General features: G+C 54.8%; 3 protein-coding genes across 10 annotated transcripts in view; 2 read left to right on the plus strand and 1 right to left on the minus strand.

The window, feature by feature from the left end:
• The window catches only part of CELF5 (CUGBP Elav-like family member 5), a 27,097-nt gene extending 18,120 nt beyond the window's left edge, over nucleotides 1–8,977 (plus strand). For 2 of the 7 annotated variants that reach the window (XM_082072221.1, XM_082072225.1), the window contains exons 5-12: nucleotides 16–95; nucleotides 3,748–3,892; nucleotides 4,340–4,486; nucleotides 4,697–4,759; nucleotides 4,847–4,930; nucleotides 5,888–6,031; nucleotides 6,145–6,308; nucleotides 7,219–8,977. In XM_082072221.1, coding sequence (XP_081928347.1) covers nucleotides 16–95; nucleotides 3,748–3,892; nucleotides 4,340–4,486; nucleotides 4,697–4,759; nucleotides 4,847–4,930; nucleotides 5,888–6,031; nucleotides 6,145–6,281 — 800 coding nt within the window. In that variant the 3' untranslated portion in view covers nucleotides 6,282–6,308; nucleotides 7,219–8,977. Of the gene's footprint in view, nucleotides 1–15; nucleotides 96–1,062; nucleotides 1,210–3,747; nucleotides 3,893–4,339; nucleotides 4,487–4,696; nucleotides 4,760–4,846; nucleotides 4,931–5,887; nucleotides 6,032–6,144; nucleotides 6,309–7,066; nucleotides 7,179–7,218 lie in introns of those variants that run through there. The other 5 variants (XR_014186005.1, XM_082072226.1, XM_082072222.1 and 2 more) reach the window with 5 other exon arrangements.
• HSD11B1L (hydroxysteroid 11-beta dehydrogenase 1 like) lies at nucleotides 8,924–13,265 on the minus strand. Of its 2 annotated transcripts, XM_082072243.1 has the most exons (8): nucleotides 13,074–13,265; nucleotides 12,216–12,394; nucleotides 11,636–11,766; nucleotides 11,274–11,385; nucleotides 10,800–10,891; nucleotides 10,418–10,511; nucleotides 9,769–9,934; nucleotides 8,924–9,609 (listed from the first exon to the last, which is right to left on the minus strand). In XM_082072243.1, exons 2-8 carry the CDS (start codon nucleotides 12,298–12,300, stop codon nucleotides 9,423–9,425), a joined length of 867 nt encoding a protein of 288 aa, XP_081928369.1. In that variant the 5' UTR covers nucleotides 12,301–12,394; nucleotides 13,074–13,265; the 3' UTR covers nucleotides 8,924–9,422. The 2 variants fall into 2 exon arrangements, with proteins under 2 accessions (XP_081928369.1, XP_081928370.1); XM_082072244.1 differs by lacking the exons at nucleotides 12,216–12,394; nucleotides 13,074–13,265 and adding an exon at nucleotides 11,910–12,021.
• A 114-nt stretch (nucleotides 13,266–13,379) lies between these two features.
• MICOS13 (mitochondrial contact site and cristae organizing system subunit 13) lies at nucleotides 13,380–16,445 on the plus strand. Its single transcript, XM_082072258.1, has 4 exons — nucleotides 13,380–13,441; nucleotides 15,012–15,168; nucleotides 15,907–15,958; nucleotides 16,230–16,445. The coding sequence occupies exons 1-4, from the start codon at nucleotides 13,413–13,415 to the stop codon at nucleotides 16,325–16,327; spliced, it is 336 nt and encodes a 111-aa protein (XP_081928384.1). The 5' UTR covers nucleotides 13,380–13,412; the 3' UTR covers nucleotides 16,328–16,445.
• Nucleotides 16,446–17,233: the final 788 nt, after the last annotated feature.

The following is a 17,233-nucleotide window of genomic DNA, read 5'->3' on the forward strand; positions in this document are numbered from 1 at the left end:
TCTGTCCCTTTCCAGGCTGTGCTTTTGTAAAGTTCTCCTCTCACACGGAGGCTCAGGCGGCAATCCACGCGCTCCACGGCAGCCAGACGATGCCCGTGAGTATAAGGGAGGGTAGCGACCCTCTTCCTCATCCTCTTCCCACCACCCTGTTGCAGGGACCTGCCCTCGCTCTCCAAAACCACGATGGGTTCAACGGCAGTTTCCAGCTCGTGTGGCTGTGGGGGGCAGTGGGGTGGGGTGTGTGCATCTATCTGTGCTTTTGTCTTTGTGAACCGTCCTGTGTCCTGGGCTGGTGTGTGTCTCTATGTCTGTCCATACTGGCAGTGACACACACTAGAAGGGCTAACTAACCCAGAGCCAAGAACCAGGCCATGAATTTGCATTGGAATAGTTCAGATCTGAGCGGGGCGCGGGCTGGTTCAGCACCAGGAGCAGTCAGGACCGCGGTGTCTGAGCGCACTCCCCGTCTTCTCTGGCTCAGGCAGGTTGGGTGTGAATGGGGACGCTTTGTGGGTTCTCTGGGGTTGTGTAGCCACAGCTGTGCCCTCTTGTGCCAGGGGAGCAGCAGCTGTGATCTCTCCCAATCTTTAACCGGGTTGGGGTTGGTAGGACGGTTCGGTGCTGCAGCAGGGGCGTTTCCAGCTGCCAGGAACCACTCTGCCTGTCCAGCCCGGCTCAAGGTGGTGGAGAGACGGTGCTTGTGGCTGACGATGTCCTGCGTGTTCCCGGCTGCACCATCACCCGGTGAACGCAGCCAGGGGTGTGTGCACGCACTTGTGCAGCTGTGCAAGGCTCAGGGTGTGAGGGGAAGGGATGGATGGATGGATGGATGGATGGATGGATGGATGGATGGATGGATGGATGGATGGATGGATGGGGAAGCGCACAGCCCAGGTTCCAGGCAGCTCCCAAGCACTTCCACACCAATATTTGCTCTTCTGCTCCTCTTCGGCTCCTCTCTGCTGCCTGTCCTGCCCTGTCCCACCTTGCCTGGCTGCTGCCTCGCTGTCCCGTGGCCTCTCTCCCCCCCGCCTCCTCTCTCTGTCTCCTCTCTGTGCCTAGGGTGCCTCCTCCAGTCTAGTGGTGAAGTTTGCTGACACAGATAAGGAGAGGACCCTCCGGCGTATGCAGCAAATGGTGGGGCAGCTGGGGATATTCACTCCATCTCTCACCTTGCCGTTCAGCCCATACAGCGCCTATGCGCAGGCTGTGAGTATCACGGGGGGTGCGTGGGGGGAAACGCTGCCCTCTTGGCTGTGGGGCAACACCGTACCTGGGCTGGGAGACCACAAACGGGTCTCTCTAACAACGCATTAAGGCTTCCCGGCCCGTGGGAGTTGTTCCTGGCTCGTTTCTCCAGTCAGCAGCCCAGTCTGTGTGCGTTTCTCTCCTGGAAGGGGTGACAGGAGAGCACTGGGACCTCCTCAAAGTGAGGTTGGGTTTCTCTGGCGTGCAGGCTGGTGGAGGTGGCCGGGAGCAGGTCGAGCATGACCCAGCGTCTTTCAGGCTTGTTTTGAGGCGGCTCAGAGCGTGGTCGCTGGTGGGTGACGTGTGCCAGACACAGCGACCTGCCGGCTGGGGCACAAACGTGTCTCTCTTTGGTTTTGGAGCCGTGAGAGCCCTGCGCCCAGGTTCATATGTTTTATTTCTCTGCTGAAATTCTCCCCGCATTGCGCTCCTTGGCTCCCAGGGCTTTCGCTCTGGTGCAACGGGGGTTCGTAGGGTGCTGGGGATGGAGCAGAGGGTCAGGGGTGCCCCAGCAGTTCTGGCTGTGCTTTGGATCTTAGTGAGAGAGCCTCGTTGCCTTGGAGGGATGGTGGTCATTGCCGGTGATGTTTGAGGTGGGTCCCAAACTCAACAAGTCCCCAATCAGCCGTGGTGGAGCATCTTTTGGGTCTGGCACCTCGATGACTGTCACTTGCAGGTCTCTGCTACCGAGTATAAAGGCCATGGCAGGAGGCTCAGAAGTTGCTCAGGGTGCTTTGGTCAAAGAACTCAAAAGTACCTTCTGTTATCAAAAGTAATTTTCCAGGGGAGAAGTGCAGATAAACCTCATTTATGTGGACACCTCTTCCACCTCTGGCTTCAGTGGCCTCTTGATGTGTCTCCTGTTCATCTACATGGCAGAGAAGGAATTGTGTCTCATCTGCTGTTTCCACTCAGTGAATCCCCAGAGACTGCCCAATGCCATTGAGGTGTGTGGCAAGAGAAAAGAGGGAAAACAGATAAGTTGCTACACTGCTGGTGAGTTTTGGGAACCAAAGACAGAATTTGTCCGACACAGATTATTTGGTTCTTGGTGTGTAATGAGGCTGAGAACAGCTCTACCATCCCAAGCACCGAGGCTGGTTTGGAGGAGAGGCCCTTCCTGACCAGACACCAGCAGCTCCTGCGAGGACCAGTCGTGTCTGTCCAGCCCTGTGATCCACCAGCCCCACCTGAGGTCTGGGGTTGTAGCCGTGGGGCGATCGTTTTGGTGGATCTGCTGTCGTGGAGCCGGCACTAACTTGGGCATGGTGAAGGAGGCAGGAATGGGCTACACGGTGAGGGTTTGCGGCAGAAAGCACTATGTTAGCTTGTGGTCCAGGGTGTGTAAGGAGGGAGAGCAGCCAGAGCTTCTAGACTTGCTCGTTAAGGTGCCCCCCCATCTTCAGAACCTGCTGGTGACCAGAAGCCATCAGGCCTAGGCTGTGCTCCTTGCTTATCTGCCTCTTCTTTCTCCCCAGTTGTGTCTGTAAATTCATTGCTATCTCCAATTCTCCACTGGCCTTCCTGCTCTGTGCCTTTGTTTTGGCTTTCCCCTCGACTTGAGATGCACTCTTTCAGATTTTTTCCCCTCCTCTTTACTTTCCACTGGTTTTGATTCTCTCTCCTTCTTCGCGGGGCAGTGACCTGAGAGCTGATTGTTTCTTCTTCTGTGTTATCCCAGCCTTTGCTCTCCCTTTTCCCGGAGGAGAGATCGTAGCCAGTTCTCAAGTGCATACAGTGTCCCCAACAGAGTGAGAGGGCATCAACCCTTTGAAATGCCGTCTAATATCTCTGGAAGTGGGGACGGGAGGGTTTCCTCACCGGGTCTCCTTACAGCATCTCCAGATGTCCATGGGCAGCTCTGGGGAGCTGGGACCCCAGGGAAGCCAAGGGAATCCCAACATCCTTCATGCTCAAGTGCTGCAGGGCTTGGAGTGGTAGATGCTGCGTCTGAGGTTCCTCACGGGCCCAGGAGATGCAGCTTAACAATTATGTACATGTTCGAATCAGACCGAGAGGAGCGAGCGCTGCTGGGGTGAACTGGTGCATCACAAGCGTTGGTTCTTGCATTCACAATTTCATACAGCAACAGTTTCCCTCCCTGTCCCGCGCATGGACACCTGGTTGTGTGCGTACCCGATGAGCTCCGCGTGTCTCCCAGCAGCACGGTCTCCTTGTTGAGGCTGGGCAAGAGGAGAGGGATTTGGAACCCTGTTCCTCAAGGCAAAGCTCTCACCGCACTCCTGGCGCTGCCCCAGGAGAAGTGGCGGAGCTCAGGGCTGCAGTCGGGGTGCTGCGGTCGCTGTGCCCAGCAGGGCGGTGGGGGCTGCGCTCGGGGTGCTGTGGTCGCTGTGCCCCACAAGGCGGTGGGGGCTGCGCTCGGGGTGCCGCAGGAGCGGTGGAGGGAGCAGAGACGGGCAGAACGAGCCCCGGAGCCGCTGGCGGAGCGGAGCGAGCGCTGGGCAGCTGGGGGCCCTGACTGCCGCTCCTGCCTTGCAGCTGATGCAGCAGCAGACGACGGTTCTCTCCACCTCCCACGGCAGCTACCTGAGCCCCGGCGTCGCCTTCTCCCCGTGCCACATCCAGCAGATCGGCGCCGTCAGTCTCAACGGGCTGCCGGCCGCTCCCATCGCACCAGCGTCAGGTGAGGGGCTGCGCTCGGCAAGTCCTGCGCTGCCAGCGCGGAGGACGCGGGTTCCCAGGGTTGCACCTGACTCTGAGTACAGCAGCGCTATTATTCATCATCACCATCCCACAGTAATAATATCAGTAATAATGCATATTGGATGTGAACGCCTGTCACAAGCAGGGCTATATCATGCCAGGTGCTGTACAAACCCGGATTAGAAACGTTCCATCCCAAAGCTCTGACAGCAGCCAGGAGCAGCGATGCTGCACGCGTTATTCTCACCGGTGCTGCTCCTAGTTTTGGGAAGGCACCAGCGCCAGGCTGTCACCAGCGCCAGGCTGTCACCTCCACATGCCAACTAGAAGAGATTAAAAGCTTCGCACTGAGCGGTCTTGTCGGGGAGATGGAAGGAGTTTGCGCTCATGGGGTGTCCTCTCCTCTCCCCTCTTTGTCGCTCTGCAGGGCTGCATTCACCGCCGCTCCTGGGGACAGCAGCCATGCCGGGACTGGTGGCGCCCATTTCAAATGGATTCACCGGAGTGATACCGTTCCCGAACGGGCATCCAACCTTGGAAACAGTTTACACCAACAGCCTTGTGCCGTACTCAGGTATGGAGAACAGGAAAACCAAAACAACCCCCCAGCCAAACCCCTGAAAAACACCCAGACACTTCAGGAACTGCAATTAGCTCCTCTTGTCTGGGTTCCCCACACAGGACACTTTTTCTAGCTCTGTACCTCTCTTGGCGGGAGGGTGGGGAGAGAGGGGCAGAACGCGCGTGGTTGCCTTTGCTGTGCTGACGATGCTGTTCTCTGCAGCCCAGAGCCCGTCGGTAGCAGAGACGTTGCACCCAGCCTTCACAGGAGTCCAGCAGTATGCAGGTACCAGCTTCCCTTGTCTCCCCCAGGCCCCTGTGTGGCTGAGCAGATCCTCAGGTAAGCGGTTTGTTCTGTCTCCTCGCAATCCAGCCGTGTACCCCACCACCACCATCACCCCCATTGCCCAGAGCATCCCTCAGCCACCTCCCATCCTGCAGCAGCAGCAGCGAGAAGGTGAGGACCGGGGTGGGCACGCGTGTCCGGCCGGGGGGGAGCAGGGGTTTGTGCAGCTCGCCTGCACCGCAGAACCGCAGAGACAGTGCTGATGTCTGTCCCTGATAATCCTGGACGTTGGAGGTTATGGAACCAACCATGTCTGTGCAGTGACTGCACTGGACGGGCTCACAGGATGCATGTTGTGCAAGCTTTCTGAGCCCTGGCCAGATACAAAGGGGACAGCAAGCACTACAACACCAAGCTTTGACACCAAAGGGTACAGTCAGCGCCGTCCCTATGCAGGCAGGGAAAAGAGCCCATCCTCCCCAGCTTTGCTAATGCGAGAACCACACTGGTACCAGTCAAACCAGCCTCTCCAACGTGCTGTCCTCTCTCTTCGGCCTTCCCAGCCTCATGGGTTTGTTTTTCGGCTTATTTCAAAACTGGCCTGGACGGAGTTGGGAGGCGAAGGCATTGGCTGTCTGCTCCTGCTTTGTACAGCAGGGGTACAGCAGCTCCCTGCGCTCACGGGGACCAAGGGAAGGGGAAGGCAGGACCAGGTCAGCCCGTAAATTGGATGTGTGGCCATGCAGGAGATTCCAGTTGGGGCTGTGGCCCATGGCTGCAGAGCTGTGGGCAGCAGCACGTCCACACAGCGGCTGCTGCTCCCGCGGGACCGGGAGAGCTGTGAACCAGGGGCTGTCACCTCAGCTCATCCAGACACTCAGAGGGTTGTGTCCAGCGCCCTGTGTCAGAACTGGGCAAGCTGTGACATTCTGGCTCTGCATGTTGCCCCCCGGCTGCTCTCAGAGAGCCCTCAGCACTCTTGGTGGGCCTGAGATGGAGACGAGCAAGGGGAGGCCAAGGCAGCAGGAGACAGTGCTCGGGTTCTCTTCCAGTGCTGCGCTGAGTTGAGCCCATTTCTCTTCCCCTTTGGGGCTGTTTTGTCCCTCCCCGTTGCCCCCGTGCCTGCAGGTCCTGAAGGCTGCAATCTCTTCATCTACCATCTCCCTCAGGAGTTTGGAGACAATGAGTTGATGCAGATGTTCCTGCCTTTTGGCAATATCATTTCCTCCAAGGTGTTCATGGATCGTGCCACCAACCAGAGCAAGTGTTTTGGTGAGTGCCGACGCCAGCGGGCAAGGGAAGCGTCACAGATAACGAGGACGCTCGTGCATTGGGCACAGCACCAAAAGTGTTGTTATTACCCACGCCTGCCTCCTGTCTTCCAGGCTTTGTAAGCTTTGACAACCCATCCAGTGCACAGACTGCTATCCAGGCCATGAACGGCTTCCAGATTGGTATGAAACGTTTGAAGGTCCAGTTGAAACGACCCAAGGATGCGAACCATCCCTACTGTCAGCAGTGAGCGAGCAGGAGTCGCTTTGCAGCGCAGGTAAAGCGGCGCCACCGCGGCACCGTTCCTCCCGCGGGGACACAGACAGGCCCGGAGACGATGGTCAGGTCCAACCAAGGGTCTAGATAGTCATCATCAAGTCTGTGGCAGAGGCCCAAGGCCAAGCCAGACATTGGAATCTGCAGGTCAAAGTTAGGATGGGATCTGGTGAAGGTAAACAAGGCCAGACATAGTCCAGTGAATGCCAGGCAGGTCTATAATGAGAACAATAAGCAGAACTGACACCAGGATAGGGAGACAATGCAAGGGTTGGAGTCCAGAAGATCCCTGGCCAGGACCGGTGGAGACTGGAGCACCAGCCCTGAGCTGGTCCATGGGCAGAAGCCACAGGTGAGGCTGGTCGAGGCCATTCAGACCCGTTAGTGCACTCAGGGCCCTGACAAGCAGATGGGTTCAAATCACTTGCCTGTGGTCTCAGCAAGGTTTCAGTCTGACAGCGCCTAAAAGGGTTTTAAAACCCAACTGCTTTGTTTCCAATGGTTCCGTGTGCCCCGAGTCTGCAGAGGATGAGAAGGGGCAATCCCACGATCCACGAGGATCACGGAGCAGGATGAGGTGGGACCACAGGCCCCAGAGGAGCTGCTGGCGTGGGAGCCGCTCTGTCCCCAGCGCTGGAGCAAGGGAGGTCCCGGTCCCTTCTCCTTGGGGTCACCTTCCTCCATATTTAAGCAACTCAGAGTCTGAGGTTTGCATAGCTCCTAATCTCCCAATTCCCTCCCTCCTCCCTTTCTATTCAGGTGAAGGGAAAGCCCAGAGGAAGAATTTCTGCTTCAGGTTGATTTACAGAGAGGCCAGTAACTTTATCAACTCTTTTGACACCACTTCTTTCCTTTCTCTGCTCCCCACCCCATCCTCCTCCCGCCCTCCTCCCAAAAACATGCGGTTAAAGAGAAGACTCAATATCTGCCCAGCAGGACGGTTCTTGCCGCGATGGACTCGTGTATTTGCTGCTAATGTGGTGCATAGCAAAGGGACCAGAAAACCAGCAGCCCCTGGGGACCCGAAGCTCTTCCTCTCGGGGTGTGCCTGGAGTACATGGACCAAGAAAACCCACCGCTGTGTCTCTGGGTTACCGCAGTGATGTATGGAAACGTAGCTCTGTCCCTCCCTCCCTCCTGGCCCTTTCACAGATAAATATAAATATATATATATATATACACAGTCTCTATTTTTTTTTAAAGTGGCTCACAGGACCAAACTTTTCCATTCAGAGACTGACTCCTTGCAAGAGGGACTGGAAGTTAAGGGTTTGCCTTTACAACAGTGTCTTCTCAGATAGGCCTGAACGCTTTGAGAGGATGGACAGAGAGCATCTCTCTGCTCAGCATCAGCAAGAAAGATACCGACGTACCTCCAGGATTAGGGCCCGGCCGGCTGCTCAGCTCAATTCGCTCGCCCGCCGACGGGAGCGCCGGCCTGGTTGAGGATCTCAAGAGCTCAGTTCCAAGGGCTTCTGCAGACAAAGCTCCTGGAATGCGGTGCCAAAGCCCATCCTGAGCGCTCCTCCATCGGGCTGAAGGCACAGGAGACCAGCCCCTTCGCCTCCAGGAGCCGGCCGGCCTCCCCTCCACGGTAACGGAGCGTTTTCTCCATCACGGCAAGAGAAGATGCGTGTGAGCGGGTGCGAGCTCCAAGCAGAGGGACAGAGCTGCCTCCCCGCGTCAGAACTGACCCGGCGCTGGGGAGCGGCAGCGGTGACTCCCAGACGAACGGGACGTTCTCTCCATCCGAATTGAGCAAGGGCACTCGCCCCTTCCACCTTCTGCGGAGCCTTCCCGAGCGGACACACGGACGGCACGATGGAAGGACGGTCGCCATTCTGGTTTGTAAACCCACCGCCCCCTCCAAGGCACGGATTATAAATTCTGCAGCGTATATAGATAGGGGTATACACACTTAAACACAGAACGTAGCTCAGAGCTTGATTTAACAAAGCTCCCTGGGGGTGGGGGTGTCGTACTGACGAGGCACATCCCTTTAACGACTTGAAACAGTCTCTTTAGGTTGCGACCAAAATAAGGAAAGAAAACAACAACCACCACAAACCAGCCCCGCAAACCTCCTGAATCATTAGTTTCAATATTGCAGAGTTTGGTAACGTACCGAGAACATTCCCTTGTGTGTGTGTGTGTGTGTGTGTGTCTGCGCTTAAATGTGGTCAGAGGGTTGGTTGGTGGAAAAGAAGTTGATGCAATGGATAGGGAAGCAAAATGGGGGAATTGAGGTGCTTTAAGGACCTTCCCACCTCAGCCGCCCCCTGCGCCCGATGCGGAGTCGATGGGCGAAGCTGCGCGAGTCCGTGTGTTTCTATAGTCCATGTTTACGTATTGTAAATACCATTTTTATACTTAACATCTATTATGTATGTGATTTGTACAATGTACTTTATTTCTGCTACAAGTAATTTCATGAAGTTTAATCTAATTTTGGAAAAAAAAAAAAAAAAGACCAACAACTGCAACATGGGAAAAAATAAAAGGACTTGGGAAATTGCAGGTCAAGCTGGTTTAAAACAAGCGGTTTCTTCCATCACAATTACTGATGTGACTGTACAATGTTACAGGTACAAGTTTCGTCAATGTCAAATTCCTCACTCTGGTCAAAAAAAATCTTAAATTTATTTAATAAAAGTTTTACTTGCTGAGTAACTGGGATTTTCCTTCGTGTGTTAGTTGCAGCCGCTCTTGGGTAAAGCTTATACATGGAGACAAAGGGAACTTCAACGTGTGACAGCAACACGTTACAAATTAGCTTAATTAAAATAGAGGTTAAAATTCTATTTATAGGAAGCAAGGAGGTTCGCGGAACGCACAAAACAATGAAGCGGTGGAACGCACGGACGTTGCGGGGTGTGCTGGACAGAGCTGGAGCCGCGGGGTAAGAGCAGGTGAGGCTGAACAGGGGAGACGTGGCGGCTGAGACGGGGACAGGGGGACAATGTGCCCCATATCAGACCCGCGGCTGGAGCGGGAGGGGACGCGCACCAAGAGCCTCACGAAAAGGCGACGGTTCCGTCGTCACCCGCTCCGGCTCCGCGGGACGGGGGGGACGCGGTGAGAAGGGACGCGGGACGGGAGAGGAGACCGAGCGTCCTTAGGGGCTGCTGTAGTTGTAGTAACTCTGTAAAACCTGGTCGCGGTTACTCGGGAACAGAACCCAGAGCTGGCACACGTGCTGCAGGAACCAGGGGTAGAAAAGCTCCTGCACCCGCATGGCTCCCCCGCGGACAATGGCGAGAGCGGCTTCGGGAGCGGGAGAAGCCGTCATGTACACTTTGCCCCTGGAAGGAAACGGAGCACGCGGAGCCGGTCAGTCCTCGGTGCGCTTGGAACCGTACAGACCGAGCCCTACAGGGCCGCGCATCCAAACAGATGCACACACCGTCCTAAATACAGTCGCCGTGCGTGTTTTTCGACTCCTGTACCCTCCAAATACACACCTGGTGTTCTCCAGCGCCGTGGCGGTGTCGATCAGGCCCAGGATGCACAGGGTGACGGAGACGTTTCTCTTCTGCATGTTGAGCTCGTGGCGCAGCGAGGTGAAGAATCCGTCCAGCGCAAACTTGGAGGCAGAGTAAGAAGTGGTGAAGGGAGTGGGTATTCGTCCTGAGAGGAGAAAGAGAGTGGAAAACACCCAGGAAAGTGGCTGTAAGGAGAGGAAATGTGGGCAGAGACTTTGGCTTTGCCATCCTGCATAAACACCTAACAGAACAGGGGTTGATTTCTAGTCACACAGACGCTTGGAAAACGACGCCGCTTTGCGCAAGCACGTCCCAGCACAAGAGCCACCACGTATGTGGATAAGGGGAGGAAATCTCTTCTAAGTCACGCAGTAAACAGGTCACACGCCGGGCTGAAAAGCCCAATGTGACGATCCACCTGCAGAGCGGATCGTGGTCGCATCCCGTCACACGCCAACACATCTGGCGAGGGAAGAGCCACGTTGGGGAATGCAGAGCGGGGCAGCGCGGGTGGTGGTGCAGGGAACAAGCAGCCGGCGCTCGCCGCTCTGAACACGCGGCGGGAGGACGCGGAGGACACGATGTGCTGGGAACCATCGTTGCCACGCGGGTGGTTGAAGACACTGACCTGCGAGGGAGGAAACGACCACCAGGGAGCCGTTGCTCCTCTCCAGGGTCTGAAGAGCCGCCGTCGCGAGGGCCACGTAACTGAAGAAATTCACCTGGAATGGCAGAAGTAGAAATGGAAGGAGCAAAAGAGTTGAGGGGGAAGGTCAGCGCGAGCCAGCAAGCCGGGGACGTGGTGAGGAAGGGAAAGGAGCACGGCTTGGGTTTGCTTTTTCAAACAAATAGTGAAAAGAATAATCTCTGCGGGGATGGGGACGGACGGCGCATCCATCGGCCTTTCCGATGGAGAAGAGTCAGAGCAAAGGTTATTCCTGGGCTTTAACGTACGGATTTCTTTCCGAGAGCCAACGAGCCGCCCCTGATTTCTCTCCGAGCCGTTTCACCTGCATGAGCCGGCGAGTGTATTCCACATCTCCATCCCACATCTGGAACCGGTTCGCAGCGATGTGGTTGAGCACCAGGTAATCCAGTCCCCCTGCGGGGGGGAGGAAAAGCAGGTAAAGCGAGGCCACCCCCAACCAAGGGACCCCGGAATGCAGCGGCAGGGCCGGGCCGAGCAGCCTCAGGAGGCTGGAAAGCGCTTTACCATGAAGATACATTAAATATGTCCATCTCCAAGGCGCTTTGCAGACTTCCAAAGTTACTTGTAACAGAAAAAATTATGTCCAAAAAGCATCAGGAACAGCACAAGGTTTAAAAGAAAGGTGTGAATTGACGGCTGCCGGCCTGGTCACAGCACACGCTTGTTTCTTAACACACCCACATCAGGAAAACCAAGAGCATAATGAAGTAATTAAGACATCAAATAATGCAAAGTTTGTTCTCTCTCCTTAGTCCGTCGTTTTTTATCTGCTTACCCAGCTTTTGCACAGCAAACCGCACCACCCGCTCGGGCTCTGAAGGGGAAGACATATCTGCAGGGATATAAAGTACTTTCTTTGCTCCAAGCGTCTTGCATTTTTCTGCCACCTTGAAAATGAACACACATCCATAGATGAAACAATATAGAGTGTGGGGGGAACGACTAGAAATAAGAGCACTGGATTTCTCCCAGCACTACAGTCACCGAAAGCCAATTCTGGACAGAGACACTTTAAATCTACCATGGGGAGCTGATTGTGCATCCAGACGTTGTTTAACCGGACAGTTGAACAGAGGTAACTCGTAGAAGGATGCAGGTTCGGGGTACCCTGGGGATATACACCCGCAGCAGCTTTACCTCCCGCAGCACGGCTTCCCTCCTCGCCGTCAGAACGATCTCAGCGCCGAAGCGGGAATAATGATACGCCATCTGCTCCCCAATCCCCGCGCTGGCTCCGGTCAGGAGGACGCGGGTGCCGGCCAAGCGCTCTTATTCATGGGAAAGAGAAGAAAAGACACAGAAGTAAGGGAAGGAAGCAGAAGCGCTGCCCCGAGCGACTGACGGAGCCCTAAAGCGGAGGTGTCAGCGCTGAAAGGTCTCGATGCTTCTCTAAAAGCAGACAAGGATTGACCTCCAGAAGCCACGAGTGCAGCTGCACAGCTATAAAGATGGTTCTTGACCCCGAGGAGTTTGTGATCATAAGCAAACCAAGAGGAAGGCCGTGGCAAAGTACAGGTAATTTCCTTTCCCTTGTAAATGCTGTTAGAACATTTTGTCTTCAAGCTCCTCTTTATTTCTGGGGCTGGAGCGTCGCTTTGGGGCCGCCCAGCCTGCTGGGACTATGGGCAGGAACGAGACCACCCGTCAGAGCTTGGAAATGGAGCCTTTATCTCTAATGTGACCGATATTGTTGGGACGAGCCCTCTGCTGAGCCCACCTGGGTCGAAAGGGTCTTTCCAGCAGAAAGCCAGGAGCGCGGTGACGATCCCCGCGGCACAAAGCGCCGTCCCAATCGCCTTCATGTCCCCCGGCTCGCGGAGAACAAAGCGGAGTCTTCAAGCCGACGACCCCAGAAATAAATGGGAACACGTAACGAACTTCAGCGCCTGGAAGGTTCTGAGAGAATACAGCGGGTATTCCTCAAGATGAGAAGTTTGCAGGTAGTTTGGAAACTCTTCTATTTCTATTCATTGTATCTATTTCTACCAACAGGGGACCCGGATCTAAGGTTTGCTTCAAGGTGAATGAAACAACAACTGTGTTGTTTTGAACCTGTTTGGATTTTCTTAGGATTAAAGAAGAAAGAGAACGGCGCTCGCCCTGGGAACCGCGAAGGTTTCTGAACGCAACAGGGAACCCCGGCCAGGGCGTTGGGGCCAAATTGGATGTAAGCGTGTACAAAGTCTAAAAGGTTAGGAGCTCTATTTAAAACAATAAACACAAGAGATAAAGAGAAGGAAAAGGAGAGGGAAGGGAAAGGGAGAGGGGAGGGAGAGGGAAGGAGAGGAGAAGACAGGAAAGGAGAGGAAAGGAGAGGAGAGGAAAACAGAAAGGAAAACTGAAAGGGGAAGGGAAGGGAAGGGAAGGGAAGGGAAGGGAAGGGAAGGGAAGGGAAGGGAAGGGAAGGGAAGGGAAGGGTCTTTCCCTGGCACTTCCCAGAGCTCTGAACCCAACCTCTATGCAACACGAGTCCTCTCTACTCTACAGGAGGAAAACTCCTCGTGTCGAACCTTACGGAACCTTACGGAGCTCTTATGCTCCCAGCTGCCAACGTTAACCCCGAAAGAAGCCGCACCTCAGGAGAACCGGCACTTGTCGCTGCGCGGGGCGGACGCGGAGCAGCGGGCGGGGCGGAGCCGGTCCCAGCAGCCCCGGCCGAGCAGCAGCCGGTCCCGCTCCGCCGGGACGTGACGGGCAGCGCGAAAACCGGCGACACGAGCACAACGGGCGGGAACCGGCGCTGCGACCCGGGAACCGCGGGGCGCGATGGCCCCGCCCGCCCCCGCGCTCCCGAGGCCCCGCCCCCCGAGCGCCCGCCCGGCTGCCATGGCAACCGCCGAGCCGGGCTGCGATAGGCGGAGCCGCCGCGCTGCCCCGGCCACGTGACCGGCTCCCGAAGGCCCCCGCGGCAGCCATGGCCGCCCGCCTCTTCCCCGCCGTCAAGTGAGTCCCCGCGGCCGCGCTGCCCGCAGAGCCCGGCCCGGCCCCCCCGGGCCCGCATGCACCGCCCGGCCCGTTCCCCCGCGCACAGCGCGGCCCCCGGCTCTCCCGGGGCTGCTCCCGCGGCGCCCGGCCTTGCAGCGCTGCGCCCTTGACCTCCCGCAGCCGCCATGTCCGGCTGACAGGAGCCGCCTCAGGGCGGCGGGAACGCGGGAACACAGGCCAGGGGAGCCCCGCGGAGCTGGACACGCAGCCCCTCAGCGCTGGGGGGGAGGGGCTCCTGGGAGAGCAGCATTAACACAGAAATCCCTTTTCCCAAAAATACGTGTGAGAACATGGATGTTTTTGTCCTGCCTCTCTCAACGGCGGCACCTTTCAAATGTTCTCCTGCTGCATTGGTGCTATCGGGCAAGTTTGTGCGTGTGTGTTTGTTTGTTTGTAGGTGTACTGTAGTTTTTTTAAAGGGGAAACAACTCTGCCCTGTGAATTTGAAAAACTCAGCCTCCCCAGGTCCCTATAATGGAAAAGTAGCTAAATGTCAAATATTCTGCTGTCTCCCGTTGTGCAGGTTGCCCACCCAGCCTGGTGTCTGCCCCCCGTGCAGCTGTGGGAGCTTTAGGAGCCTGGGCAGTGCAGGAACAGGGTGGGCCAGGTGTTAACGGGGCTGTAATGAGCTTAACAAGATGCTGGTGTCTGTCAGATTAATCACATTACTTATTAACAAGGCAGCAAGAACCACATTATTAACAGGGATGTTAAACCCACTGCAAAATCATTTAGTTCCTTTTATCAAAGGAAATGCCAGTGATTCTCAGGCTTGAAAAACTGATACTTTCTCATTTTTTCTTGAAAACTGTCCCTGATAAAATGTAAATGGGGATGGTTTCAAGGGGCTGATGTGGGATAGTTTGCTAGGAAGAAAAAGGAAGGTAGCTATGTATTTTTTCTGCCGCTTTTTGTCTGCAATAAGACATTACAGCAGCGTATTTGTGATTTCTTTCTGGACGCTCCCCCTTTGATGGTCACAGCTCCCAGGGTGTGTCGATTGCCCCTCAGTTCCAGCAGGACAGGGAACTGCTGGAAAGGGTCCAGCGTAGGGCAACAAAGATGCTGAAGGGAGTGGAGCATCTCCCGGGTGAGGAAAGGCTGAGGGAGCTGGGGCTCTTTAGTTTGGAGGAGACTGAGGGGTGACCGTATTAATGTTTATAAATATATAAAGGGTGAGTGCCATGAGGATGGAGCCAGGCTCTTCTCGGTGTCAAACAATGATAGGACAAGGGGCAATGGGTTCAAACTGGAACACAAGAGGTTCCACTTAAACTTGAGAAGAAACTTGTTGGGGGTGAGGGTGGCAGAGCCTGGCCCAGGCTGCCCAGGGGGGTTGTGGAGTCTCCTTCTGTGCAGACATTCCAACCCGCCTGGACACCTTCCTGTATCACCTCATCTGGGTGTTCCTGCTCCATGGGGGGATTGCACTGGATGAGCTTTTGAGGTCCCTTCCAATCCCGAACATACTGTGATACTGTGATAATCGTATTGTGAACTGAACTGTCATGGTGTTTGGTTCTTTTAGGTTTGTCGTCAAGGGCAGCGTGGCCGGAGCCGCCGTGTTCGTGGTGTACGAGCAGGGGCTGCTGGGCAGCGGCGCGCAGGGCGCTGAGGTTCTCCGGAAAGCTCGAGAGGCGCTGCCGCCGGCCATCCACGAGTGGACAAGTTACGTAGGCTGGGAGGTAAGGGCTGCGCAGATGGCAGCAGCCAGCAGAACAAACACGTCCTTTGAACGAGGAGGAGGAAACACTGGGGCGATGTTCTGGTTCCGCTAACGCTGGCAGGGGTTTTGCTGTTGAAACTGGATTTCATGTTGAAAATATTTTGAGGAGGATTGAAATGGAAGGAGGATAAAATTTTAAATTTAGGGGAGAGACGTTGCTCACGGATGTTGTTTCAAAGGAGAAGGGGTAACTAGGGGATTGCAAATATGCCCTGCGAGATACTTCACTAGGTAGTGCTATTCCTAAGCTGCTTTTGAAGGATCCTACATGCTTTTAAAAAATTAATGCAAAGATCCTCCTCCTCATTTCTCAGGCTGCTTAAGTTCATCTGAAGAGGCCCTTTGAGTAATTCTTAGCGTTTAAAATCCTCAGAACCAGAGGAGTCTTTGCTCAAAGTTTGAAAAGCAGTTTTCGTATTAGAGCGTATTCTAAACTAATGGGTAACTGTGAGGAGACAGGCGTGGAGATGAGTTCTCAGGAGCACCCAAATGATAAGTTACCACTTCTGTACCCACTTTATACTGGGGGAAGAGCAAAGTCCAGACTTTAAGCCTCATGTTTGATCCCTTTTGAGACTTAGGGAGAGTAGGCACTCGGGTATCTTTGAGACGAGCTCAAGAGGCTTCTGCAAGGTGATGTGGGTTCTGTTATATGTGAAATCCCTCGAGTGCTGATATTTTCTCTCTCTCTTTCCAGCTCCCACCCACTCCAAAATTGGACTTTTCCCCCTCTGATTCCTGGAACAAAGGTAAAATAACTTTCAACAAACTGTAAAAGGAGCAAGGGGCCAAGGGTGATGTAGCTTATACCGAAGCTGGAATTTCTCTGTGTCACAAATGCTACTGAGACAATAAACCTGTACTTGAACCAAGGATCATTCAGGCCTTGGTGTATTTGAAAGCTGAGATGGAGCTGGATTTTTCCCTCCATGTTTAAAGAGATCTGCAATGCTAGAATAATATTAGGAAGTTTGGTTTGAATGGCGCCGTTCTTGGGCTAACTCTGCTGTTTCCTTGCAGGAGTGCGGACAGTCATGTCCGCCCTGTCTGTAGCTCCCACCAGGGCCTGTGAATACACCGCGGAAGGCTGGAAGTACGTGAAGGATCTTGTCAAGTGAGCGCGTTCTCTGGGGTTCACGGTTCTCTCCATCCCGTGTCTTTGGGATGACACACAGTCCGTCCCGCTGGAGGGCAGCTCAGCCACGCAAGGGCTACAATAAAACCGTTTGGAAGTTCCCTTTGTATCTGGGTTGGTTTTAGCGTACAGGCTGCGGTGCTTTCTGGCTTAGCAGAGGGTCCGCAGAGGTCAGGCGTCAGTTTAACGAGGCGCTGGCGTGCGCTGAGGTGTGGCCCCTGTCCTACAGCTGCCAGACTCGCTAAATAAACAGATTATTTGGTTTTAAATTTTACCAGCTGTTGGTGGAACTAAGTGGATTCATTTTGTCTCTTGAGTTGAAAAGTATTCTGTCTGCTGGCTTCTTTAAAAAGTGCTGGAACTCCCTTGAGGACACTCAGACCTCTGTGTGTGACGCTTTTTGGCACCTGAGCAAGAGGGGATGGATCTCCAGGCGCAGCGGAGTCCCCGTGGGACACAGAACGAGGGATTCAGAAATGGTTGGGTTTGTTGTTGTTTTATTTTCAAGACAGAAACCTCGTTTGCTGATGGGAAACAACACAAAATGGGAGCTGGGAAGGGAGGTTCCTGGAAAGCAAGAATATTGCCTTGCTCTCCATCTCTTCTTCTCCAGGAGACAGCTCCTCTGAAGAGGAGCAGCTAAGATTACAGTGCACCCTGCCAAAATATAAGTAGGTCTGGAACAAAGAAGGATTTGCAAGGGTTTTGTTTCCTTTTTTAAATAGTTATACGGTGGAACTTGCTGCCAGGAGATTTCAGAGGATTTGGTGAAGGTATAAATAGCTTCAAAAAGCGCTTAAGTTAATTCCTGGAGGACGGGTCCATCGCTGGCTCTTAAACCTGACGGCCCAGGTGGAAACTACAGCTCAGTAAAGCCCGGAGTGCTGGA

The sequence above is a fragment of the Streptopelia decaocto genome, assembly GCF_964273445.1.
Source record: "Streptopelia decaocto genome assembly, chromosome: 24".
In the NCBI taxonomy this organism is placed as follows: Eukaryota; Metazoa; Chordata; class Aves; order Columbiformes; family Columbidae; genus Streptopelia; species Streptopelia decaocto.